Raw genomic sequence first — 25,916 nt, 5'->3', positions numbered from 1 at the left:
CTCTACTTCAAACAGTCAACATCTTGTTAACCGGGTTCACACCGTAGATCAGTCATTCACTTATCTTATACATACGCACCAGTGTAACTATCTTCTTTACAAGATTGTTGGATTAAATTGTGATATATAACTTGTTATATCAGTATCATATTCAATTAAACCACCTCTATTATCCTAAACGAAATAGGGGATCGATCATTTCGTGGCGTCAATTATCTAATCGTAACGGGAATTTACGACTCCCGTTGACGTGCTTCTTCGCGATCGCGTCTCTCCGCGAGTGGTCGAAACAAAGTCTTCTTCAGTATCTCCTCCTTTTCTCTCTGAAGTACCCACCCTTCTCAATTTATATCGTTCGATCGACTCTCAATAAATATAGGGAAAGTCAAACCTTCGGTTGGTCTTCTAAATTCTATAGAATTTACACATATATACATACTTTTGAGAAATACATTAAAACATATTTAAAGCAAATAATTAAATTTTTGCAATTAACTTGACTTAACTTTCCACTTAAGATCATGCATCCGTTAAAGTTCAAAAATTCACCTTATTTCTCTAACTACTTACTTATGGAATAGTTTTGGTCTTCATCCATCATTAGTTGAGTTGGTCGTCAATCATCATCAGTTATATCGGTTTTTATCCATTATCAGTCGAGTCGGTTTTCATTCATCATCAATTGAATATCAATCACTTATCAACCGTGCATTACATGAGTGAAAAATTATTATTTCTCATCAACGTATAAAAAAGCGGCAAAACACGAAGAAGAAGAAGTAAAACAATATCACGGTGCGTGTAGTGAATAGCGACGATAGCCATGGTAAATGTACCATTATCGACAGGTTCGTATCAGAATTTTTTTAAATCGAAATACGCAAAGATCGAGTAACTTAGTAACGAAAGAAATTCTTTCAGTTTATCCTACGCTTCTTTCGATATTGACTTACATCAGTCCAACAATTAAAACGGATGGAAATGGATACATAACTCACTTTGAAATTAATAAAGAACCACTGCCTAAAGACCTCACTTTAGACACATACTTGGATGCGGTCAACTTCACGCTATACACACGGTTGGTATTTTTTTATATCAATCTCCTTCTTTATAGGTTGTCTTGTATTTGATGAATATTGGACAGGCAGATTCAAGGTACGTTCAACAATTTCAGCCAAATATGATTTTCCAGGGAGAACCCCATAGATGGCGAGATCTTAAAACTAAACGACGTAGAGTCCGTCCGGAACAGTCATTGGAACGCAACTAAACAAACCATTATAGTCACTCATGGTTGGACTCATAGCGGTGAAAGTCCAGTTTGTACAACCATACGCGATGGTAAATACGTAGATACGCTGTGAGCGCAAATTCATCATGTAATTGAAGTTAGGGGAGATTCTATGACTCGAACAAACACGAAGATAAAAAACAACAAAATTACGTTTTACGATTACGCGGCTTCGTTTTTCAAAAAAACTTGAGTTTAGAAAGTTGCCAAAATTACGGCAATATTAAATGAGCGATCTAGAATTTTGAAAAGACCTCAAAATTACGAAGTAGGTGGAGATACGCAACTATGTTGAACGATACATCAAAGAATTAGCAGCAAAAGTTTACGTGCACATCACTAGAAATGTCCATATCACCTCCACGTGTCTCAGTATAAATGATTAGTACATACCGGTCACGGCAAACGCGTACAAGCGTACATATATATTAGGTTGTCACAAAATTTTCTTTCGTTCTGCAATGAAATAATAGATGCACGACACTTTTTCTTTTATATTATTTTATTGAACTATGTATGATCCACTTTGTTACATTTCCACTATTACGATCATACATGATTCAATAAAATAATATAAAAGAAAAAATGTTGTGTGTATTAATTGCACATAAAACGAAAGTAAATTTTGGCACAATCTAATACATCGTCACTTTGCAATTGCATCTGAATGGGGATGATCACTCACATGCCACAAATCTCAGTGACTTCAATAACCTTTCTAACATCTTCGTACACAAATATTTATCGAATGTCCAGCTGAACAAATCGTAAAGTACAAATTAAATAATGAAAAGAAAAATATACAAACAGCAGAGGAAAATATTATAAAAGAGAAAGGTTGATCTCGGCATATTTAACGCAAGCTTGAATTCTGTCATGTAGTTCATGGTGAGTCCATATTTTTGGCATCGGATACACTGAGTTGCGTTTCTTTTGTATGGTGAAGGATCTATTGCTATGATTCTGTTTAATATTTTTTCACGTCAAAAATACCGGTATTATTCCTTTTAGGTTTAACCTACAACATTGTTGAATAGATAAGGTATCGTTATACCAACGTCAAACCGTGCTTTCTTCAAAACTACACACTGAACGAGATAATTTTATTCTACATTTTAGACTCGTTTTTCCAATTTTGTATTCTTGCGTGATTAAGAACTAGGCAAATTCACGTATATTTGTTTAATCTCTAAACTCCAGTTTGTCGAAAATAAAGGTTTCAACGCAACTCCGTTGCTCCTGATTTTCGTCTTAGTTTGAGCCATAGAATCTTCCTGGACTTCTGTTGTATCGAATTTAGATGCCTATTTATACAATATGTGCACTGTCGGCCATAAATATCTGTTGATAAACTACGAGAATTTGACTTTGCGTGGTAGTTCACGTTATAGGACATATATAATACTAATAAAATAACAGATTCATATTAAAATACTTAAAACATAAACGCAGTAAAAAGTACTCAATTGCTACTCGATATGAACAAGTGTCCTACGAGTTTTGTGCGGCAGTGACCATATACTCGATAATTTAATATTAATTACGAAGAATATTTTTTGTTCTCAGGTTTCCTTAAGGTCCGAGACTGCAACGTTATTGTTCTCGATTGGAGTAACATAGCAGACGAAATAATTTATTCTGTCGTCGCAGAGATCGTACCGTACGTTGCTCAACGTACAGCTAGTTTCATAAATTTTATGCGAATTAGGGCTGGTTTGCAAACGTCCAATTTGAAAATTGTTGGGCATTCGTTCGGTGCTCAAATCGCGGGCTTGAGCGCGCGAGAGGTAGGAAAATCGAGCCGAGTGGCGGAAGTTATCGGTGAGTAGCGCTGATTTTAACGTCAGGTTAAAAACAGTAGAGCAGATTGATGTTGTTTTGCAAATGAAATATAAGCAGAAAGATAAATGAGGTTTATAAGATTGAACGATAAATTTTAAAATGTTGGGCATATGTCTAGATTATTTTAACTCGTAGAAGAGCATTTTCAAATTCTATATGCACTTTAATATAAGTTGATTTCATGTCCGGCGAAATATCATTACGATACAGTAAATTACACTAAATCTCTAAGTATTTGCCATTATAGCTCTCGATCCTGCTAACGTAATGTTTCAACAAAAAAAGCCTGGTGAAAGACTTGATAAATCAGACGCAGAAAATGTTCAAATTATCCACACATGCTCTGGACAGTTCGGTTATTATCTGTCTGTTGGTACTTCAGACTTCTATGCGAATGATGGAAGACATCAACCAGGATGCGGCACTGACTTGCTTGGTACGGAACATACTAGAGAATATTCTTTTTTTGACACATTTCAACTTAAAAAATATTATTTCCGTGCCTCAGTCTGTGTGTGTTTGTTTGTACGATGTTAAAAACGAATGTTATGAAACGCAGGAATTTGCGCACACGTGCGTAGCTACAAACTCTTCGCTGAATCAATTACGAATCCGAAAGGCTTCCTCGGCACACGTGCAGATGGTGCAACAGCATACATGGGTGGTGCTACCCCCGATCCGAAGTAAGTTTTATTTTACTACTGCTACTGATAAATTATCGAGCTTTGCGCATTTCCGGGAAATTTAAAGAATCCATAGAACGCAAATATCTAAATGACAGTACGTGTTACAATATCTAGGAGGTGCAAATTCTTGGTCCTATGCTTTTAGCTGAGTTTATAAAAGTATAAATTTGCATAGATACTTGAGAATTAATTGCTGAATATATCTGTTTAATTATTTCTTAAAATAAAATTTATTTAACTGATGCTAATATATGTTAATTTCTTTCCAGTGCTAAAGGAACCTACTACTTCAAAACAAACTCTCATTATCCTTATGCTCTTGATGGATAACATCATTCTTTTGAATATTCGATATTTGGATGTAGTTTGTACAGATGTATTTCAATATTTGTAACATACTTGTACGGATTATGAAGAAAATTAAAAGATAAATAACTGTTGGTTTTATTGTTTATTGAAATTCGTATAAGAATTTTATTTCGATTTAGTGCAGCCATATCCTGAATTCTTTGAGTTGATTTCGATGCAAGCATGAGCATACGCATAGCGTTGTCGAGCAAAAGCGTCGTCTTAACCCTTTCGCTCCCGCTGAACGAGTCTCCGCGCCAGAATAGTGCACGCGACAAAGATCGTCAGCGGCCGCGTTCACTGCAAATGGAGCTGCTCTGACGGTGTTTTTCGAAGAAAAAAAAATTTCCTCAAAACAGAGTATTAATAATCTCTCAACACACTCACTTTTAATTACGATTTACGAATAACATTATAGAATATAATAATATGATATAATATAATGTAATTGTATGATACTAATAGCTTTTAATAATGGTATTGCGTGTGATATTTTTCGAAACATAGGCCAACATCGCAAATCTTGCACTGGTATAGCGATTTGATTCACAGTTCCCATCAATCGATTATAATCGACAACACACTTCGTCTTTTTAATCATTTTTTGCATGCGATAATGATGTTTCGTGTCAGCCAATTTTTCATTGTGGAAAGAAAACAACATATACACTGCCCTCTTGTCACACCATTCCATTGTTAATAAAAGTCTCGAGGATGTTCAATACTCGTCGTATGTACAATACGTGGTCTATAGCCGCCCGTAGTACGCCTTACGGATAGGATAAACGTTACTTTATTTTAATACAAATGTATGCTTCAGCAAATACATAAAGAAACCTTTGTAATGTATGTTGAATTCATTAAATATTATCGTCTGTAATTAATCACATGTTTTATAGATAGAAAGAAACGACAGCGGCAAGGAATTTACATAATTGCGTTTCGAGTTATGCATATAAATAAATTAAACGCGTGTTGCGATGACAATGCGTATTTACGAATATGAAGAATATTCATAAAAATTTCTTTACTGTTTCTTTCTGCTTCATACTTCACTAACGAGGGAAGTACATATAATTTTTATTAAAAAAATATAGTTTATCATATACTTAAGATAAGAAAATTTAACAAAAGTTATTAACCTTTTTGTGATCTTTAATCAAAATTATTTACATTGTCGGAAATGTCTTAATCCGTGAGATTTATCTCATTTTAATCGTTCGAAAAAAGTTTAATAACGTGGGTATAATCACCGTGACAGCCATCGTGTTAACAAGTTCGTTTCTCGATTATGTCATAATTTTCAGATTAGCCTGCGTATAGAATCAAATTTCTGAATTACCAGTAGCCAGTCGCTGCCATATCCTGAAAACAGACAAGAAATTTAATTAACGTACGTCATAAATAATCCATTGAAACTGCGGTAAGAGCTTCATCGCGTGCTATCGTTTCGGGAAATAGACACAGAGCACGAAGGATATTTATCGAAGCGCTATCGAGTCCTCGAGGGATTGGTTTCTCATTTCTGTGCGATGGCATATTACGCACTGCTCTTAGGAGCCATGAAAATTCTATTACAATTACGCAGACATGTCTCCAACAACCTCGTTACCGCATCGATTAAATTGTGCACGGTTTCCTATTTCGTTCAGTAATCGTGTACTGCAATCGATAAACAATAGTTGCAAACACATGTGTCAACGACGAACTTTTGCCCTTTCGTCTACTCCGCTATCATCTCATTACAAGCTTCGTCGGCGTCCAGCAGCGCACATGCGTGCAGGTCGCCACAGCGAAAAAGACGTCTCCGTCCAAGGGAACGAGCGTCGTACGAGCTACGAATGATCATGCTCGAACTTATTGATATTTTCCGGAGAGTATGGCACGCGAAGCGTGTGATCCGCAAGGGTGCGAGTAGGACGCGACGAGGGTGAAGAAGATGCGCTGGAATCCTCGTCGCGCTCACGAGCTCAACACGTGCAGTCACCAGGTGTACAGCTAATCGCGAATTCCGTAATTTGTCACCTAACAGGCGCACTATAATATTGCGATGGCACATGTAAAGCAATCCAGTGATCGCTTTGAAATGCTAACTTCACTTTTTCCAAAATCTTCTATCACTTAAATCTTCTACATCGTGTTTTTAGCATTCGATGTCCTGATGTTACGGTGATATCGAGGTATTGCATCTTTGAAGAACGCGAACGAACGTTTTCGTGCATCTATTTCGTATCACTGTTCGTTGATCCGTGCTGGTTCTTTGCATACTGTCGCGGAAGCGTGCAATATACGTGAGTACGTGATGCAAGTGGAATGTACTATAGCAGAAGAAAGAAAGAGCGGTTCCATGTGTCGTGTAGTCGCGTAATTAATAAATCGTTGGTCTTTCTATGTGGATGTAATAATTTGTCGCCGTGGGACACGGAACGGGTGGGACAAGCCGCCTTGGGGCAATTTTTTGAACTTATTTTCCCTGATTGAACTCGATAAAATAGTAATTAATAGTTTATTAACGAATAGACATGATAGCAATTAAAAAAGAATAAAAAATCATCGCCATTCACCTTGATAGAAATGCAATTTTAATGTACCTGAGACATTATCATTCATTTTTCATTATAAAGATTTTTCATTATAAACATTTTACGTGTAATCGAATGACAAATAAATGTTGAAAATGTAAATTGTTTTGAAGTATAGTCTTGCACAATAATATTTTATCCTGTACTTGTTATCTTTATACCAAACGTTAAATGTATTAAATGGGATTACATAATACTCTTTATAAAAATTCCTTCATCAAGGTTGCATCGTTATCATCATCAACTGCCATTAGATAATACTCTCTGATCTGATGAATGAATTTTATCCTTTGATGTTAGATTTACAGGACCCTTTGAAGTAAACGAAATACTCTTATACCTTACTTATCTTTTCACTATTTCTTTTTTTCCAAACGATATTTTCTACAAATCTCCATAATCTACGCTGGTAAAACCTTACGTTTTAAAACTCAATTCTCTAGTCTTAGTAAAATTATCCACCTATCTGACTTTCTTAAGAATGCAATCCGTAATGACTCTGATAACGTTCAATTTTTTACGTCGATTAAAACCAATACCTGAGAACGCCAGATGACACTTAAGTGGAACAGTTTCCACTTGTTCCGCAAGAAACAACGTATTATATTTACGTTGGAGAAGGTAAATATTTTTGTTGGCATTCTACGTACATGAATGGTTAATTCATAAGAGATGTTACATCCAAGATATCATCATTCTTATTAGTAAACCGAAGATAAGAAAAGATTGCTACGAGTAATGCAATAAAAGAACAAATAACAAAACAGAGTTCCAGATGGAACGATGTAAAACTGATTTGTCTATGATAATTTACGATAAGCCATAGCCTGCGTGTACAAGTTTCGAATCAACAGACACTGCCTGTAAACTACTATGCTGCGACTATCCTAAATTAGTTCGTAGCACTGTCTCGCAGTATGGGTTAAGATTACGCACGATTTTCCGTAGGAAAACATGGCATTGTTGTCAAGGGAAGGGTAACTGAAACCGGTCCCCACAAAACACCTTCAGTCTCTTAGGGGATGACGCATATATTTGGAATTCCAATTATTATCGAAATATCAAATGACTAAGATGTGCCATAAAACAGGAATTTCAGAGAAACATTTAAAAAATAATTAAGCGGAATGGGAGTACGGGTCAGTTCTGATGGAAATCTCGCATCGTTATTATAAATTCTCCATGTCAACCATGAAGACAGCCACATCTCTTTCTAAGGGAAACGAGTTAACAGTGATTTCGTGAGTCTAAAAGACGACAAACGTGCGTTGATCGTTCGAAGGTATGCAATTTTTTAATCGTTTATATCTTTAAAGTTATTTAATCAACGAGTATCTACATCCAATATTTCAAACCTAGCGTAATCAGTAAAATGACGTGTGAAGTCTACGGTGAAACATATTTTATAACATTTTATAAACATATATGATATTTGACAGTTGAGTTTCGTTTGCGATGATTCAAATAATCCCCTGCTTCGTCTTTCGAAGCTTAAGACACACTCGAGCATAAAGCTTGTTGGGAAAATGGTTACTTTATCACGAAATAAATTATTTTCAATGACAGTTTGCACGATAGTACGATTCATATTAACGATACTACAATAATTTCGATTCGGTAACAATCTATGAAGAAATCGATGGTTATAATAGTTTGATCGTCTAATCACGGGTTGTCGTAATTTTCTCTAAAAACAACTGAAATGAGAAAGAAATCGTGAATTACAGTTTTGGATCTGAAAATTTTCAAGGATCACAAAATCACAAGTCATGGATGAGATAATAACGACTATGGTAATTTTCTGTAAAAACAATTAGGTTGAAAAGAAATCGTAAATTACAATTTTGGATGGATCTTATAATTTTCAGACGAATTCTTACAATTGATAACAGATCGTGAGTGTAATTAATTATCGAAGATATACTGACATGTGTTCCGAGAAAATAAAACGAATTCTGTTATTATCCATGATGATGATAATTCACCTTAATAACGAAAGGTGCTGCAACATCTGATTACGATCCCTTGTTTAAAAAATTGCAAACACCTGTTTATTACGTAATTAGTATCTACCGATTGTTTTGAAAACCTTAGAGCTGTTAATTAATTAACTAATCAATTAAAATAGTAGCTATTAAGAACAATTTACGTATGATCAAAATTTTCATCATAATGAATTACATACAATATTCACATCTGTTCAGAGACGGTCCAAAAAGCTTGAAACAGATATAAACAACTAATTCGTGGCGATATACTTCATTGAATGCATAGTTCTCTTAACGAGTAACTTGTAGCAGGTAAGCAGAGTAAGACTAAAATAAGTGATAGCTTCGATAAAAACAAAGGGCAGACAACTAATTTTAGATACAGTACATTATTGTTCTTTGTATTACTCGAAATAGTTACGTACTGTTTAACTTCAAATCTAAATTTTGAACAGCTTAAAAAGAAGCTTAACATTCATAGTGAACAAATTTAAATTATCTATTTTCGTGGTTGAATCAAAGATTCAAAATAAATATTTAGTAGAATTCAGATTTTGGACAATTAAAAGACATTTTGGTACATGTAATATTACAAAATTTATACATATACTTCCGAGAAATAAATGAAATTATACCCAAAGCAAGCAATTAAATATCTTTGCAATTAACTTAACATAACCTCGCACTTAACATCGTGCTTCGTGTTAAGATGAAACAATTCACCTTAATTTTCTAATTATTTGTAGAAGATTCATCAGTGCGAGTCGGCCATCGTTCATCAGGTGAGTATCAGTTTCTTATCAATTGTGCGGTGCTTGAGTGAATAATCATTGTTTCCTTCAAATCTATAAAAAGAAGCGGCAAAGGAAGGAAGCTGAGAAGTCGATCTATACCGCGGTGCGTATAGTGAATCACGATGACAGCCATGGTAAATGCATCATTAGTGCTATGTTAGTATCAGAATATTTTTCGATCGCGAAAAAATCGAATAATTCGTACTTAGCGCGAAAGAAATTTTTTTTCAGTTTATCCTACGTTGCTTACGACGTTGAGGGAAGCCAATTATACGATTCTACCGACCAAAGAAGGAAACCCGTCTCTGGTTAAACTCGATAACACCTTACTAAGTGAAGCAGACTTGATTCTTTTCGGTGCCAATGTGGAAACGATCAGTTTCACCCTTTACACGCAGTTAGAATTATTTTATATTAATCTCCTTCTATATGGAAAATCCTCATATACATTTTGTACATTTTTGTCGTAAATCTACTTACGGGAATCATTACCTTTAATTTTTTAAATCACAGCAAAACATCCTAACGAATTATATCTTTTCTTCCTAACGTGCAATCAGAGTTAAATTTTAAGAAAATTGAACCTGCGATTTAATGTCATAAAATTTGCTCTTGCTTTATCCATAGGGACGCGTAGCTAGAGAATTTTTGCTAATTTTCAAGCTTCTTTTCACGCAAGTACTACCATAGAATTTTGTCTAATATTAACCCTGTTACATTCTTTCCATCATTTTTATTATATCTTCCCAATATTAGAAAACATGTTCAGTTTGAACTTAATGTACGAGAAAGCGATTTTGTTCGTTAAAATCAGAGTAAGACCGAAATGTGGAAAAATGTGCAAAATGTGGGTTAAAACTTTATTTCCAGCGAACAAACAACTGTGTTACATGAATATACATTCGAAATACGTTTAACAGCTTCGCTCAAACATACTATTTATTCTAGAAAAAACAGTAAAAATGGCGACGTCCTAAAATTAGACGACATAAACTCGATTCGAAGGAGTCATTGGAACGCAAACAGACAAACCATCGTAGTCACTCACGGTTGGAATAGCAACGGTCAATCTGAATCATGTACGCTCATACGCGATGGTAAGTGAAGTATCGTCGATGTAATGTAACAAGTACACCTAAAGTGCTGAAATTCGTGTCAAATAATTAGAGTCAGTATAGATCGTGTGACTCGAAAATAAAAATAGCGAAATTACGTTGCACGTTTGATCTTTCGAGAAAATCGAGTTTGAAAACTTGACAAATATACTACAAGATATATTGAACTATTCGAAATTTCCTGTGAGTTTTATCTTTTGAGTAAAATTCTGCACATTATACAGACTAATATTTTAACGCCACTGAATGCAAATAAAATTTCTGATTTCTTTCGTCTCGAAATGGTATAAGACGAGACATTTGATAATATATTGTTTAATTATTCATCGTGTAGAGGCAGACGATTGGTAAGAGATTATTCTACGTGCGAAAATAAATCGAAAATATAGAATAAAATTAGTTCGTTTGAAAATTCGTTTTCGAGGAAATTGCATTTGTCAAGCACACGTGATCGAACGTATTCAAAGCCTATCTTCTTCAAAACATGGCCTCAAACGTGGAAACTTTATTTTACTTTCCAAACCTGTTTTTAAATGTAAAGAAATAACAGATTTATACTAAAAATACTTCGAAACTAAAAATAGTGAAAAATATCCAATTTGCATCGAACATCAGCGGATGTCCTACAATTTACGAGCAACAGTGGCCATATTTTCGATACTTTAAAGTTATGACAAGCAATATTTTCTTTTTTTTTTTTTGTTTTTGTTTTCAGCATTTCTTAAGGTCCGCAACTGCAACGTCATTGTTGTCGATTGGAGCCAGATAGCGGATCACAAGGATTATATCGCTGTTGCAAAGAACGTACCACGCGTAGCTAGCCACGTAGCTAGTTTCGTGAATTTCTTGCGAACTAGCGCTGGTTTACGCACGTCCGACTTGAAAATTATTGGACACTCTCTCGGTGCTCATGTCGCCGGCTTGAGCGCGCGAGAGGTAGGAAAATTGAGCCGAGTGGCGGAAGTTATCGGTAAGTAACGATATATTATTAAAGTGGCATATATTATTAAAGTTCTGCAAGAAAATTCAATAGCGTTGATTTTAACGTCAGGAAGAAAACAGTAGAGTAGATTGATTTGGTTTTGCAAATGAAAGATAAGCAGAAAGATAAATGAGCTTTGCAAGTTTCGACGATAAATTTAAAAATGTTGAAAATATGCTTACATTATGTTAACTCGAAGCAAAACGTTTTAAAAACATCATACGACAAAACGACATTATGATACAGTAAATTATACTTAAATCTCTAAATATTTGCCATTTCAGCGCTCGACCCTGCCAAGCCATTGTTTGAACACAAAGGAGCCGGTGAAAGAGTTGATAAATCGGACGCACAAAATGTTCAAGTTATTCACACATGTGCCGGATATTTGGGTCTGGATATCTCTGTTGGTACTTCCGATTTCTTTGCCAATGATGGAAGACATCAACCAGGATGCGGCGATGATTTGTTAGGTAAGTAACATGCTTACGGTATCGTCTGTTACTGACAATTTTCGATGTAAAAAATATTATTTGCGCGGTTGTGTGTGCGCGCCTGTATATGCAATACTAGAAATCGAATTTTATGAAACGCAGGATCTTGCGCACATGGACGCAGCTACGAATACTTCAGTCAATCTATTACGAATCCAAAAGCTTTCCGCGGTGTAACTGACAACGGTGCAGCAGCATACATGGGTGGTGCTAATCTCGATGCGAAGTAAGTTTTATTTTACTACTGTTACTGATAAATTATCGAGCTTTACGTATTTCCGGGGAATTTAAAGAATCCATAGAACGCAAATATCTAAAGGACAGTACGTGTTATAATATCTAGGAGGTGAAAACTTTTGCTTGGGTCGTACACTTTTAGCTGAGTTCATAAAAGTGTGAATTTGCATAGATACTTGAGAGCTAATTGCAAAATATATCTGTTGAATTATTTCTTAAAATTTAATTTAGTTAACTGGTGCTAATATATGTTAATTTCTTTACAGCGCTAGGGGAACTTACCACTTCAAAACTAGCAGTTAATATCCTTATGCTCTTAATGGATAAAATTATTCGTTCGAATATTCAATATTTGTATGTATTTCGATAATTGTAAGGTACTTGTACAAATTAGGAAATAAATTAAGAAGTAAATAGCATTCGATCTTACTATGGCTTGGAATTTATGTAAAACAACTTTTATTTCCACTTATCCCAAACCATATTCTCGGCTGTTTGAGTTGATTTCGAAACAAGCATGTCCATGCCTATAGCGATGTCCGCAGCTTCGCCAGGAACAGCGTCATCTTGATAAAAATTAGTTTCAACTGTTAATATTCATCTTCGTATGCTAAGATTGTAAGTGTACATTTTGTATAGTTTCAAATTGAGATAAGAGAACAATAGCGACGTATAGGTGCTATATAGACTGAGATCGACTTTCATCGAAGTTTCAAGTTCTTAATAAAACGTGAGAAAAGATACGACGTGATAGTAATTTAATTTTTATTTAATTGAATAGCGGCTTTAATCGATATGCAATAAAACTAAAAGGCCCGTCGCTAAATATTAGGTTGTCCGAAAAATTTCTTTCGTTTTATGAGGAAATAATAGACGTACAACGTTTTTTCTTTTATATTATTTTGTCGATCCATTTTGTTTTGTTCTGTTGAGATAAACACTGCGACATTTCGCAGACTTGGTTTCTGTTGTAATAAACACGTTTGCGGAAGAAAGACACTTTCCGGACAACCTAATACTTCACTTTCCGTCGAAATAATTGTAAATTGTCCTGTATATGTAATATTTATTTTTTTTTATTTTTCCAACTGGTAGAAACGAACTTCAATCATGCAATGGCGATTTCCCAATGGCAAACAAATATGCAACAATCCATTTCGTGGCAAATTATTTAAACAATTGCCAGGTACAATTTATCCGTTTATATGATTTTTGGTATCAGTTTACTTTTCTTATTCGATCGTGTCGACTACAAAGAAGCATTTACGATTTTCGCTAGTCTTTGCGGAACACGTGTAATCGATCAGCGAGTGCGTCAAGCGGATTTTCCACTATGCGTCTAGCACGGCAGCATCTACGAGTACAAATTTTCTATTTGCTATGCATATGATAATATTTGGCAAATATATAGCGTTATAAGATATGCTCTTAAACGTGATATGCTCTCGAAGATATGCTCTTAGAGTGCCGAATACTCGCGGCCTATGCGGTCCGTACGGACGGCGCGCGGCCAGCGCTGACGATCGCTGTGGACGGAGTACTTTTTCGCCAGACTGAACTCTGTTGATTGACTATTCAAAGCGCAAATCGTAATAAGTTATAGTAATTCTTTTGCACGAGATTAAATGATTCAAGAGCGTTATTTTTTAGTATTAATTATTTATTATAAACATTGAAATTGACAATAAACTAGAAGACTAAATTTAGTAAATATAACACAAGTTAATAATTCAGTTGTGTGTGAAAAATTTCAAAACAATTATCGATATATAATCCGACATCGCATTTTCTGCATTCGTATCGCGTGTCGCTACTTCTCTTATTTTTCACACAAACAACACATTTTCTTCTCGATAATTGTGTCGTACCGGCACGATTAGGGCATTTTCATGGAAAATGCCTATCGATTAAACGAAATGATAAATCCTCGGACTTCCTCTTTCCTCCTCCTATCATGCTTCTACGTTGGAAATATTTTCGTAAAATGTCTCTTATCAACGCTAAATGAAATTCGCTAAATTTTTCTTTCGAAGCAGTAGATTTTTGATACAAAATATATGCATTATACAGAGTGGTTGGTAACTGGTGGTACAAGCGGAAAGGGGGTGATTCTACGCGAAAAAAGAAGTCGAAAATATAGAATAAAAATTGTTTTTCTTTAATTTTTTAAATTTTTCCATCGAGACAACGATCTACAGTGAGATCCGTTATAACGTACCGTACGCGTACCGAGCGAAAATTCAAAGTCGATTTTCTCGAAAACAAAGCCTCAAACGAAAAATTGTTATTCTATATTTTCGACTTCTTTTTTCGCGTAGAATCACTCCCTTTCCGCTTGTACCACCAGTTACCTACCACCCTGTATATAAGGAATGCATTTATATTTATCTCACACAAACGTAATAGTATTACTTCTGCGTAGGTGTTGGGAAAAATTGACAAACGCATATATGCGTCCTTAGTCCACACCGATAGCTTTCGCCAGACGCACATATGCGTCCATAACACTTTAAGGGTTAAAGGAAATGCATCATCCCGCAAGATTACACATTCAGATGGTACGTTTAACACATTTCCTTCCAGACCTGTCTTGAAATTCGGATTGTCAAAATTTGCACCGTCTGATTGACTTCCTGAGCTTCCGACATTTGCAATAACGTAATGCAATAATCGCGATAAACTAACACCAGCAATGCAACGTGATGTAATTTACGAGTGACGGTGCCTCTTCACGCGACATATGATAAATGTATGTAAAAGTTGTAATCTTTTTTTCAAGTGTTCACGTATAATTACTTTTAATTGATACAATTTCCTGTCTTTTTCTACAACTGTCTGAAACGACAGCTTTATGATCGATTAGTGTCGATAACCTCGCGAAACAACAGCGAGCGCGATGACGACAACGTTGGGTCGCACGTGGCTCTAATCGCTGACTTATGTCCATTTTCGAAATACGAAAAAGTTCCAGTGTCATTTCGTCATAGCAGAATTCTAAATTTACCAGAAAGCTATATAACATGTACGAATAATAGAATTTTTCACTTATTTCTCCGAAATTTTAGGTAGATAAGTATAATAAATTATCAGATAAATAGTTAGCTTTTTCTGAAACAGCGTACAGTACAGAAAAAACAAATGATGTAATAAAAACATAATTTTCGGTTTAGAAGCTAAGCGACTTGAAAAAAGACGCTATTTATATCATATTTAATCATTTCTCCAGAACTTTGACAGCTCAATGTATAACTAATCTTCTGACGATAAATTAAGCGACGATGAAACGGGTAAAGAAACAAAAATATCATTTTCAATTTAAATATAACCTTTCGGCTGTAGCAATTTATCAATTCCCGATGAGACTTTGATAAACTAATATCGAACTGATTAAAGTAAAATCATTCTTCTCTAAAGGAAGAAAATGATCGTGCAAGGCAGAGATTATACCTCGGAAACTCGGAAACAACGTACGCGTTTCGCTTCATCTGAATTTTGATCAAGAATAGCACACTGTTTCAATAACAATATCAATAACTTTATAAATAGTCACGGGAAATGAAAGAAATACACGACAGCAATAACTTACTGGTTCGCAATTGAAACAGAAACTCCGACACAGCTGTGACTCGATGAAACCATCAGAGGCTAACTAAAATACCTTGTTTTGTCTCAAAGATTATTAAACAAAGAGCTTAATAATATAAATGGCTTATATTGTAACACTGTCCTATGTTACGTAACGTAACAGCGTTTCGACAAAATTAGCCGATCATCTATTAGGTCGTCCGAAAAGTTTCTTTCGTTTTATAAGGAAAGAATAATGGATAGGCAACATTTTCCGTTTTATATTATTTTATCGGATTACGTATGATCCATTTTGTTCTATCAAAATAAAGATCACAACGTTCGACAGATTAGGTTTCATATTTGTATAAATATGCGTTGTAAAAGACGTGTCTGTAAAAGAAAGACACTTTCCGGACAACCTAATACGTAATTTTCACAAATACCAACTTTATTTTTCTTCTTTATTCTACTTTATTGTTTCCTTTAATGTACTTCATCGCGGATGATGATGGACGTTTTTACGATTGTTTTGATTGTTCAATAAACTATATATAAAAATCGTTAAACAATCGCTATAGGAAAAAGGGATGTGCCACTATTGGAAATGTTCTTATTGGAACGATCGTTTGCTTATTTATTGAAATACTGGAAATTCTACCTTCTTTCGCAAGTATTATAAATCCTGTTGATAAAAGCATCTTGAACTCGTACAAATAATTTAACCCTCTCTTCAAGTACCTGTTCTCGAACAATACTGGCCACACGCACGGTTAAACACTGTGTATAAATAGAGCGACGACGATACGATAAACATACGTCAGACGATACGTCAACATCGAACGGTGATCACCTATGATAAGCTATCTATTAAAAACCTTCGCGAATCTTTTGATCTCGCAAGCACGACTTATCGTCTTAAAATCTCAAATAAAAAATAACCAGGAAATCAACGACAGTGATCTTCTGCGCAGAAACTTCCGATCCGATAAAATTAAAAGCCCTCGTCAACTCGGAGCAATATTTAGATACGGTAGGATGCTGGTTATCGAGATAGTCAACAATGTGAGACAAAAAGAAACACAAATAATATGAGTCAAGCTGATACATTATACCGGGACGTTTAAAAATAAATGGGATTTTGACGTTTTTTTCTCGAATAAACATGAAATGAAAAATCCAAATTTTTTCTAATGTAGCCTTACTTTCTAACAAGACTAAATAAAATAAGGCTACATTGTAAAATTTCTGATTTGAAATGAGCAAAATATATTAGGTTGTCCGAAAAGTTTCTTTCGTTTCATAAGGTGATAATAGGTGAACTACAATTTCTGTTTTATATTATTTCATCGAATTAAATATGATCCATTTCGTTATATTTCTATTATTACGTTCCTGCATAATTCGATAAAATAATATAAAAGAAAAAACATTGTGCGTCTATTGTTTTTTTATGAAACGAAAGAAACTTTTCGGACAACCCAATAAAAGGAAGAATTTTGCAAAATGGTGAAGTTACACGAAGGACTGGACTGCTAAAAACTTCAAAATACAAAATTCCTTTTCACTTATAGATCATAATAGTTCGGAAAAATTCTAATAATCACTGTGAGAAACGCAACAAATATATATTTGAGTAATCGCTAGAAGGTATATGTGAAGACGCGCGAATGCGAGTTATGCGTAGAGTATCAGACTTGCGGAAAAGACAGTGACAGTTAGCTGGTCACTTTGAGGAATTCGCATTCCGCGATGTCATATTGATTCCACTGACTTAAGTATTCTTTATTGGTACTCATCTGAACACTCAGAGGATTCCTATACCTGTGACCGAATATAATTCTTTGTAATTCATAATGAGCCTGAAAACATTGAATCTTGATATCTTGTATTCCTCATTTTATAAAAATATCACGTTATATTATATTTTAACAATTTAATATCTAGTTATTATATATATATAGTATATAAATTTTTGTAGGAATACGAATGTAAATCATATTCTAACTTTCATTTTTCTATGTGTACTGATAGCATTAGACAAAAAGATAAATTTCAAAATATACAAAATAGTGTTTTCTTAAGAACAATACACGCACCAAATATCAACTTGAATCGGCACAAGTAAACAATTTGTATTTAGCACACGTGTCGATTATTTATCCGCATTTGAAGTATAATTTGTAGGAAAAAAACATACGAAGTGTATATTTTGCGAAATGGGAACTTAATAATAAATTTCAATGTCCTTAAAATTCTATTAAAAACAAGGGCCAAGTGTTAGCTTATATTCAAGTATAATAATTTTTACACAATTACATAAAAGTTATTACATAAAAATTAATAATTCAAAGGAATCTACGTAATTTTTACAAACACATTCTTCCAACTAATCATTAATTCACCTCTCCAAAGAAAGAAAAAAGGGATCCTTTCGTTCATCGCTCACATAGTTTTCTTTTCCCATTTTCTTTTATCGTATTATGGAAACATATAAAAACATAGAATCTGAAGAACATTCGTCTCAATTACACTTATCTCTCTTAACGTATTTACCTAGAAAAAACCTATAGGCTTCTCGAGATATCGAAAATGATAATTCACATGATCTCGAAGAACGCGAATATTTCGAAGAATCGTCATCCTGTCATGTAATAGCGACGAGATTTATACATACGTGCATAAACATTTCCATCGATATTATCTGAAAAATCCAGTGTGATTTTTTACTCTAACGATAACGAGGTAGCACGAGACGAAATTATGTCGGAGACAAGTGAAACAACGTTGACAAATTGATGGGGTTAGTCCTGCACCTATCTCTTCGTCGCCAGTATTTGCGAAGGAGAATCTGGCAAATAAATGGGCCAAAATTATGAACGAGTCTCTCTAGGAAAATATGGCATTGATCGCAGCGAAAAATTACGATAAAAAATAGCTGCAACCAGTTGGCGAAAAAACACTCTGAGACCCTTAGCGGATAACGCATATATTTGGAATTCTAATTATTATCCGAATATCAGGTACCTAACACGTGCCATGAAGCACGAATTTCCGAGGAAAATAAAGAAAAATACTTAACCATAATGGGAACAAGGCTAAGATGATTTAATATTAGGTCAGTTCTGATAGAAATCTCGCATCGTTATTATAAATCCTACATGGCAAACATGAAAACAGACGCATCTCTTTCTAAAGGAGACGAGCTAACAATGATTTCGTGAATCTAAAAAACGATAAACGTCCGACGATCGTTTGAAGGTGTGCAATTTTTTATCTCTAATGTTATTTAATCAACGAGTGGCCACGTCCAATATTTCAAGCCTAACGTAATCAACAAATGACGTGTAAAGTCTGCGGTGAAATAATTTCGAATAATCTCCTGTTTCGTCTTTCGAAACTTAAGATACTCTGGAGCATAAAACTTATTGGGAAAATAGTTACTTTATCACGAAATAAATTACTTCTAATGACAGTTTCGATGATAGTACGATTCATATTGATAATGCTACAATAATTTCGATTCGATAACAATCTATGAAGAAACCGACGGACAGTCTCAATTGTCTAATCTGATCGTTTAATCACAAGCCACGGGTAAGATAATAACAACTATCGTAATTTTCTATAAAAACAACTAGAGTGAAAAGAAATGGTAAATTACAGTTTTCCACGGGTCTTACAATGTCCAAGGAGCGATTCTTGAAAATGTAAAAACACTTGTCTCGAAAAATTCGAGAAACAAATGAGTTCTATTATGATCCATAATGATGATTATTTTAAAAATTACAAACACCTGTCTACTAGGCATGTAGTTAATACTTATCGATTGTTCAAGGAACTTTCAAGAATTAAGAGCTATTTATGTATAACTAGAATTTCCATTATAATGAATTATTTACATTGTATACTGTTCACGTTGTTTCACAGATGGCTCCAAAAGCTCGAAAAGGAATATAAAGAAATGACACAAAATGTAATACTTCATTGAGTAATTTTCTTAACGAACTTCTGCCAGGTGAGCAAAAATAAGACTCAAGTAATTGATAGGTCCAATTAAAAAAAAGAAAAAAAAAGACTAACTTTAGAGACGTCACCGTTATTGTTTCTCGCATTACTTGAAATTATTACGTGCTATTTAACTTGAAATTTAGATATTGAACAGTTTAAAAAGAAGCTTAACACTCTAAGTTAACAAATTTAAATTACCTACTTTCGAAGTAACGAAATGAATTTCCTAAATACTCGCGAAGCGAATAGAAAAATTTAAAGCAAACCTATTTTAAAGCATTGCCAAGTCAAAGATTCAAAATAAATATTAGAATTCAGATTTTGTGAAATTAAAAGAACTTCTAATACATATAACATGTCCAAAGTATAGGTAAAACAAATAATTAAATGTCTTCGCACTTAACTGAACTTAACTTCGTACTTAAGACCGTGCTTTTGTTAAGAATAGAAGATCCACGTTATTTTTCTAACTACTCGTAGTTGATTCGTGAGTGTGACTCGCTATTAATCCATCAATCGAGTATCAGTCACTTATCAACTGTATAATACTCGAGTGGATTACCATTGTTTCCCTTAAACCTATAAAAAGAAGCGGCAAAACGCGAAAGCCAAGAAGTCGGACTACTATATTGCGGTGTGCATAGTGAGCCACGACAACAGCAATGGCAACTGGAATAGCATTAAGTTCGTATCAGAATATTATTCGATCTAGACACGGAAAAATCGAGTAACTGATTAATGAAAAAAAATTTCTTTTCAGTTTATCCTGCGTTGCTGACGGTGTTAACGGAAAACAATTATACGATCTTTCCAGATGAAACAGGAGTGCCACATCTGATTAAAATCGATAACTCTCCACTAACTGAATTAGAACTCACTATTTTAGGTATCAATGTGGAATCGGTCAGTTTCAACCTTTACACACGGTTAGAATTATTTTTTGGTAACCTTCTTATTTATTGAAAATATCTTCTCTACGTTTATGTATATTCTTGCATATTTAAGTTTTCCACGAGTGCATAAAAATGCACGATCTAACTACGATTGATATTTGAAAGATAAACTGAAAAAGTATTTAAAATTATTTGATTAATCAGAAAAGTAATTTGTACTAAACTAATTATAATAAAACTAATCTGTTCGCTATGAAAGATTATAATAATAATTATAATAATCGCCTGTCAGTCTACCCTTATGCACAAACTATAGAGAACTATAGAAAACCTCGCATGATATTGCAATCATTTTCAACCCATTACATTAAAAATTTCAAACATTAAAAAGAATCTTCAGTTTAAGCAAAATGTGTCTTATCGTTATTCATCAATTTTCTATTCTACGTTAAAACATTACAGTTGCTCTTCGTTTGCTAAAATGGGAATAAGTCTGCAAAGTAAAAATTCTTTTTTGCAGAGAAGAAACAATTACAAGTAGGTCATCCCGTGTTCGAGGAATTAACATTGAAAAATTTAATTTTTATTCTAGAGATAACCCTATAATTGGTGATGTGCTAAATTTAAACGACGTAGTCTCTGTACGAGAGAGTCATTGGAACCCGCACAGGGAAACCATCATAGTTACTCACGGTTGGAATGCCAATGGTCGATCTTCGTCATGTACACTCGTACGCGATGGTAAATAAGTTTCGTCGGTGTAATAAATTCTAAAATTCGTGCTATAACTGAAGTCAGGGGAGATTCTGTGACTCGAAATAAGAATAAAAGATTTTAACAACGGAATTACGTTGGAAATTTCATTTTTTGATTTTCATCTTATTTCGAGACATAAAATCTTTCTGACTTTATCGATTTGAACTTGATCAATATTTTACAGTATAAGACAAATATATAATTACATTACGTACATTATAAGACGGACCAACGAAATAGATTTAAAACAAAACATTTAGAAAATAAGAGCAGTAAAAAGTATCGAGTTCGTGGTGAATATCAAAAGGTGTGCTACAACTTATGAACGGTAATGGTTATATTTTCAATATTTTAATATTATGACAAACAATATTTCTTGTTTCCAGCTTTCCTTAATGTCTGGGATAGCAACGTCATTATCGTCGATTGGGGTAACATAGCGAAAAACCTGCTTTATTCCGTCGTTGCAAAAAGCGTACCACGCGTTGCTCTACGTGTAGCTGATTTCGTGAATTTCCTACAAATTAGTTCTGGTTTACGAACGTCTAAACTGAAAATTGTTGGACACTCCCTCGGTGCTCATGTGGCAGGCTTAAGTGCACTAGAGATAGGAAGGTCGAGCCAAGTCGCGGAAGTTATCGGTGGGTAACGATATATTAGTAAAATGGTATTCTAAAGTTCTCCACGAAGATCGAGGAGCACAGTTTTTAATGTCACATCGGGAACAATAGAGTAGATTGATCGAGATTGGCAAATGAAAGATAAACAGAAAGATAAGTGAAGTTTTCAAGTTTGAAGGATAAATTTTTAAAACATCGAAGATGTATTTAGATTAACTTAACTCGGAGAAAAGTAATTTTTAAATCTTTATACATTTTAATGCAAATTGATTTTATATCCGGCAATCATGATACAGTAAATTATACTAAATCCCTAAATATTTGCCATTATAGCACTCGACGCTGCCAAGCCAATGTTTGAACACAAAGGACCTGATGGAAGAGTTGATAAATCGGACGCGCGAAATGTTCAAGTTATTCACACATGCGCCGGATATTTAGGTCTGGAAATCTCTGTTGGTACTTCTGATTTCTTTGCCAATGATGGAAGAAATCAACCAGGATGCGTCAATGACTTGATAGGTAAGGAACATACTATAGAGTCTCGACTTACTAACAGGTATCAGTTGAAAAGGTATTAGTTGTGCACTTTGTGTATGTATGTGCGCGCGCGTGCCTGCGCACGTATGTACAATATTAAAAATAAATTTTATGAAACACAGGAGCTTGCGCACATTCACGCAGCTACGAATACTACAGTGAATCTGTTATGTATTCGAAAGGCTTCCTCGGTGTATCTCAGAATGGTGCAACAGCATACATGGGTGGTCCTACTCTTGACCCGAAGTGAGTTTTATTTTACTACTGTCATTAATTTATGATTGCGGAGCGTTACGCATTTCCGAGAAATATGAAGATACGGAAATGCATAGAATGCAGATATCCAAAGTACAGTACTTATTATGATATTTAATAGGAAAACATTTTTGTTTGGGTTCTACTCTTTTTAATATTAATTTGATTTTCCGATACTAATACATATCAATTTCTTTCACAGAGCTAACGGAACCTACACATTCCAAACTAACAATCGGTATCCATATGCAGTTGGTGGATGAAGTTATTCTTCATATGAATATGTAACATATTTATTCAAATTAAGAAATAAATAGCAGATGATCATATTAATCATCGAAATATGTGTAAACAAACTTTTATTTCGACTTACCGCAACCATATTCTCAATTGCTTGCATTGATCTGGATCCAAGAATGATCATGCCTATAGCAGAACCCTTAACCCATAATAGTATCACCTTGATAAAGGCTGAATTTCAATTGTTCACATGCGATCCTGTAGCAGCTAGACCCAGTCCTAAACAGCTCCAATGACAGGCCATCTATAAGAAAATCATTTCAGATTATAAATATACCATATCCTGCAGTTTCAAATTGATATAAAGAAACAATAATATTATTTTATTCAACCCTATGTACATAACGTTCATTTTATGTCTTTAACTTTACCTTCTACATAATATTTGATAGTTTAACTATTAATAATAACAATAAGTCCAAGTTTATTATTCCCTGCTTTATCTTTTAATTTGTCATTTCATTGCTCAACACTCATTTACTTTACTGCTCAATTGGTTCTATGACTACACTATATTTTTGCAGATCATTATACCTCATTCTATGTGTCCTTTAAATGGTCAAGTAAGTAATTTGTAATTGTTGTCCCATGCTTTTGCATGAATGAGCCCTAGCACACACAAGCCACTACTTTGGGAACAATCAGCTCCTGCACCAGTATCCCACAGCACGTAGGATTGCATTACAACTAAGAATTCTTGTTCATGATGTCTGTCAACTATCCCTAAGGATGCCATTGCTGTTAATTTTGACCATATCTCTAAAATGTAAAACAAAATGAAATAGAAACTAAATATGATCTTTGAAAATATAATTCGCATAAAATCAGTTGAATACAACGAAGTATATTTACCTCAAAAATTGGTAGCTGGTAATTATATTATGCATACATGCATTCGCCCAAAATAACAAATATCAACTCACGAACCCAACAAACAAATTTAACTCTAATATGATGCGCTCTGTTTTAATGGCTACCACACTAACTACACTAACTACTGCACTAAAACTACAAATTTTTTCACGTCTTTTCATGTAATTACTTCTTGATTTTCCAAAAAAAATATTTAATAGTAAAAATGATTACAACAATGAATAATTATTATTAATTACGAAATTTGAAAATAATAAATTTCTGATCTTGTAAAGTTTGAACTTTATAAAAGGTAGCACTGCATTATATTGGCGTGTACTTCATAATGTTTAGTCGAACTTTGACTTGAAAAGTTAACTGAAGATACATACAGTCGTGACGCGGAATTCTTGTAGAAAGTACGATTATAAAAGAAATATTTCTTAAAATGGCGGAAAAAGCGAAAACTATGAGTCACGTAAAACATATTCCAAAAGATGCCCAAGTTATAATGTCAATTATGAAAGACATGGGAATTACAGATTACGATTCGAAGGTTATAAATCAATTGCTCGAATTTACGTATCGTAAGTATTTATTATATTCACAATTTATTTAAAGTAATGTAGATGCAATGAAGTATATAATCGTGCATGATTTTGCATTTATTATTTTACATTTGGAAGTAAGTTATAGAGTTATTTTTGGTTTAAATTCCGCAGGTTATGTTACTTGCATATTAGATGACAGTAGAATTTACGCAAATCATGCTAAAAAAAAGTTTATCGATTTGGATGACGTTAGATTAGCAGTTAAGATGCAATTGGAACGTACGTTTACAAATCCACCACCAAGAGAAGTTTTATTAGATGTTGCTCGGGCAAAAAACAATATACCACTGCCATTTGTCAAATCAAACAGTGGTTTAAGATTACCACCTGACAGATTTTGCCTGAATGCAACAAATTATAAACTTAAGAATTCAACGAAGAAAGTAGTTGGCAAACCATTGCATTCTTTGGTTGGAAATAACATCCAAAGTGGCCAGTCTAAGAACAAAGTAGAAAGTAGTAAATCTGGCCTCTCCATAGTTAAAAGGCCGGGGACACTTGCAACAGTTGCCAGGACTCAAAGCATTTCAATGCCAAAACCTGTCCTGAAATTTTCAACAGGTAAATGATACAGGAAAGTAATGAATATATAACAGGAACTAATTTGTTAATTATATCGTATCACAGATCCCTTCCGGACCTTGCATTCCCAAACATCTATTCCCTCTATCCAAATTTCATTAATACGTAAGATACAAAATTATGCATATAATAATAATATTTGCTACTATATTTTTCATGTTTTATTTATATTAATTGTTTAAATTTATAGCCACAACTGGAGGGGCTACCGTAAAGGCACAAGTAGCCAAGCCAAAAATACAGATTTCTTCAGGACAAACAATGCCGCCTATCAAAGTAGAGATTGATGATTCTATGAAAAGAAAAAGAGAAGATGATTATGACGTATCATAGTAATAAGGGGCGCCGGATAAATTATTTTATATTTTCTATTTTTATCATTTGAATCAATGTATATACTATCAAAATCGTTTTATCATTTCACATAATGCTTAGATTAAATTTTATCTTTTTGAAATTTGTATAAGAATTCCAATGAAACTGTATATTTTTTATTGGAGGACATTGTATAAATGTGTACATAGTGACATCAACAAATTCATATTCTACTTGCATATTTATAATAATACT

At 34.0% G+C, this 25,916-nt stretch overlaps 4 protein-coding genes and 1 long non-coding RNA gene across 5 annotated transcripts; 4 read left to right on the top strand and 1 right to left on the bottom strand.

Moving 5' to 3' along the window:
* Positions 1-655: 655 nt before the first annotated feature.
* Positions 656-4,282, top strand: LOC138179453 (pancreatic lipase-related protein 2-like). The gene is made up of 7 exons (XM_069112264.1): positions 656-848; positions 922-1,081; positions 1,196-1,344; positions 2,861-3,115; positions 3,384-3,572; positions 3,696-3,819; positions 4,092-4,282. The coding sequence occupies exons 1-7, from the start codon at positions 824-826 to the stop codon at positions 4,150-4,152; spliced, it is 963 nt and encodes a 320-aa protein (XP_068968365.1). The 5' UTR covers positions 656-823; the 3' UTR covers positions 4,153-4,282.
* A 1,022-nt stretch (positions 4,283-5,304) lies between these two features.
* LOC138179462 (uncharacterized) lies at positions 5,305-24,236 on the bottom strand. The gene is made up of 4 exons (XR_011173058.1): positions 24,154-24,236; positions 23,836-24,060; positions 23,375-23,545; positions 5,305-5,535 (listed from the first exon to the last, which is right to left on the bottom strand). It is a non-coding gene; the product is annotated as an uncharacterized LOC138179462 (long non-coding RNA).
* On the top strand, positions 8,982-12,791 carry LOC138179454 (phospholipase A1-like). Its single transcript, XM_069112265.1, has 9 exons — positions 8,982-9,052; positions 9,487-9,522; positions 9,596-9,690; positions 9,766-9,931; positions 10,483-10,631; positions 11,365-11,619; positions 11,916-12,104; positions 12,228-12,351; positions 12,629-12,791. Exons 3-9 carry the CDS (start codon positions 9,657-9,659, stop codon positions 12,663-12,665), a joined length of 954 nt encoding a protein of 317 aa, XP_068968366.1. The 5' UTR covers positions 8,982-9,052; positions 9,487-9,522; positions 9,596-9,656; the 3' UTR covers positions 12,666-12,791.
* On the top strand, positions 19,945-23,343 carry LOC138179452 (pancreatic lipase-related protein 2). The gene is made up of 7 exons (XM_069112262.1): positions 19,945-20,621; positions 20,698-20,863; positions 21,423-21,571; positions 21,973-22,227; positions 22,540-22,728; positions 22,869-22,992; positions 23,204-23,343. Exons 1-7 carry the CDS (start codon positions 20,600-20,602, stop codon positions 23,262-23,264), a joined length of 966 nt encoding a protein of 321 aa, XP_068968363.1. The 5' UTR covers positions 19,945-20,599; the 3' UTR covers positions 23,265-23,343.
* Positions 24,237-24,498: 262 nt separating the features above from the next.
* Positions 24,499-25,894, top strand: Taf9 (TBP-associated factor 9). Its single transcript, XM_069112095.1, has 3 exons — positions 24,499-24,740; positions 24,876-25,325; positions 25,537-25,894. Exons 1-3 carry the CDS (start codon positions 24,602-24,604, stop codon positions 25,677-25,679), a joined length of 732 nt encoding a protein of 243 aa, XP_068968196.1. The 5' UTR covers positions 24,499-24,601; the 3' UTR covers positions 25,680-25,894.
* The last annotated feature ends 22 nt before the right edge of the window (positions 25,895-25,916 follow it).

Source organism: Bombus flavifrons, chromosome 4, assembly GCF_040668555.2.
Source record: "Bombus flavifrons isolate JBK064 chromosome 4, iyBomFlav1_principal, whole genome shotgun sequence".
NCBI lineage: Eukaryota > Metazoa > Arthropoda > Insecta > Hymenoptera > Apidae > Bombus > Bombus flavifrons.
Note: the sequence above shows the minus strand (reverse complement) of the source record. Positions and strands in the feature narration are given on the sequence as shown.

Coding starts and splice junctions, on each gene's coding strand:
- LOC138179453 (XM_069112264.1), top strand. CDS start 824: ATGGTAAATGTACCATTATCGACAG. Junction 3,116..3,383: donor CCGAGTGGCGGAAGTTATCG/GTGAGTAGCGCT, acceptor TTGCCATTATAG/CTCTCGATCCTGCTAACGTA. Junction 3,573..3,695: donor ATGCGGCACTGACTTGCTTG/GTACGGAACATA, acceptor TATGAAACGCAG/GAATTTGCGCACACGTGCGT.
- LOC138179454 (XM_069112265.1), top strand. CDS start 9,657: ATGACAGCCATGGTAAATGCATCATTAGTGCTAT. Junction 12,105..12,227: donor ATGCGGCGATGATTTGTTAG/GTAAGTAACATG, acceptor TATGAAACGCAG/GATCTTGCGCACATGGACGC. Junction 12,352..12,628: donor GGTGCTAATCTCGATGCGAA/GTAAGTTTTATT, acceptor ATTTCTTTACAG/CGCTAGGGGAACTTACCACT.
- LOC138179452 (XM_069112262.1), top strand. CDS start 20,600: ATGGCAACTGGAATAGCATTAA. Junction 20,622..20,697: donor GGCAACTGGAATAGCATTAA/GTTCGTATCAGA, acceptor ATTTCTTTTCAG/TTTATCCTGCGTTGCTGACG. Junction 20,864..21,422: donor AGTTTCAACCTTTACACACG/GTTAGAATTATT, acceptor TTTTTATTCTAG/AGATAACCCTATAATTGGTG.
- Taf9 (XM_069112095.1), top strand. CDS start 24,602: ATGGCGGAAAAAGCGAAAACTATGAGTCACGTAAAACATATTCCAAAA. Junction 24,741..24,875: donor ATTGCTCGAATTTACGTATC/GTAAGTATTTAT, acceptor TAAATTCCGCAG/GTTATGTTACTTGCATATTA. Junction 25,326..25,536: donor TGTCCTGAAATTTTCAACAG/GTAAATGATACA, acceptor TTAAATTTATAG/CCACAACTGGAGGGGCTACC.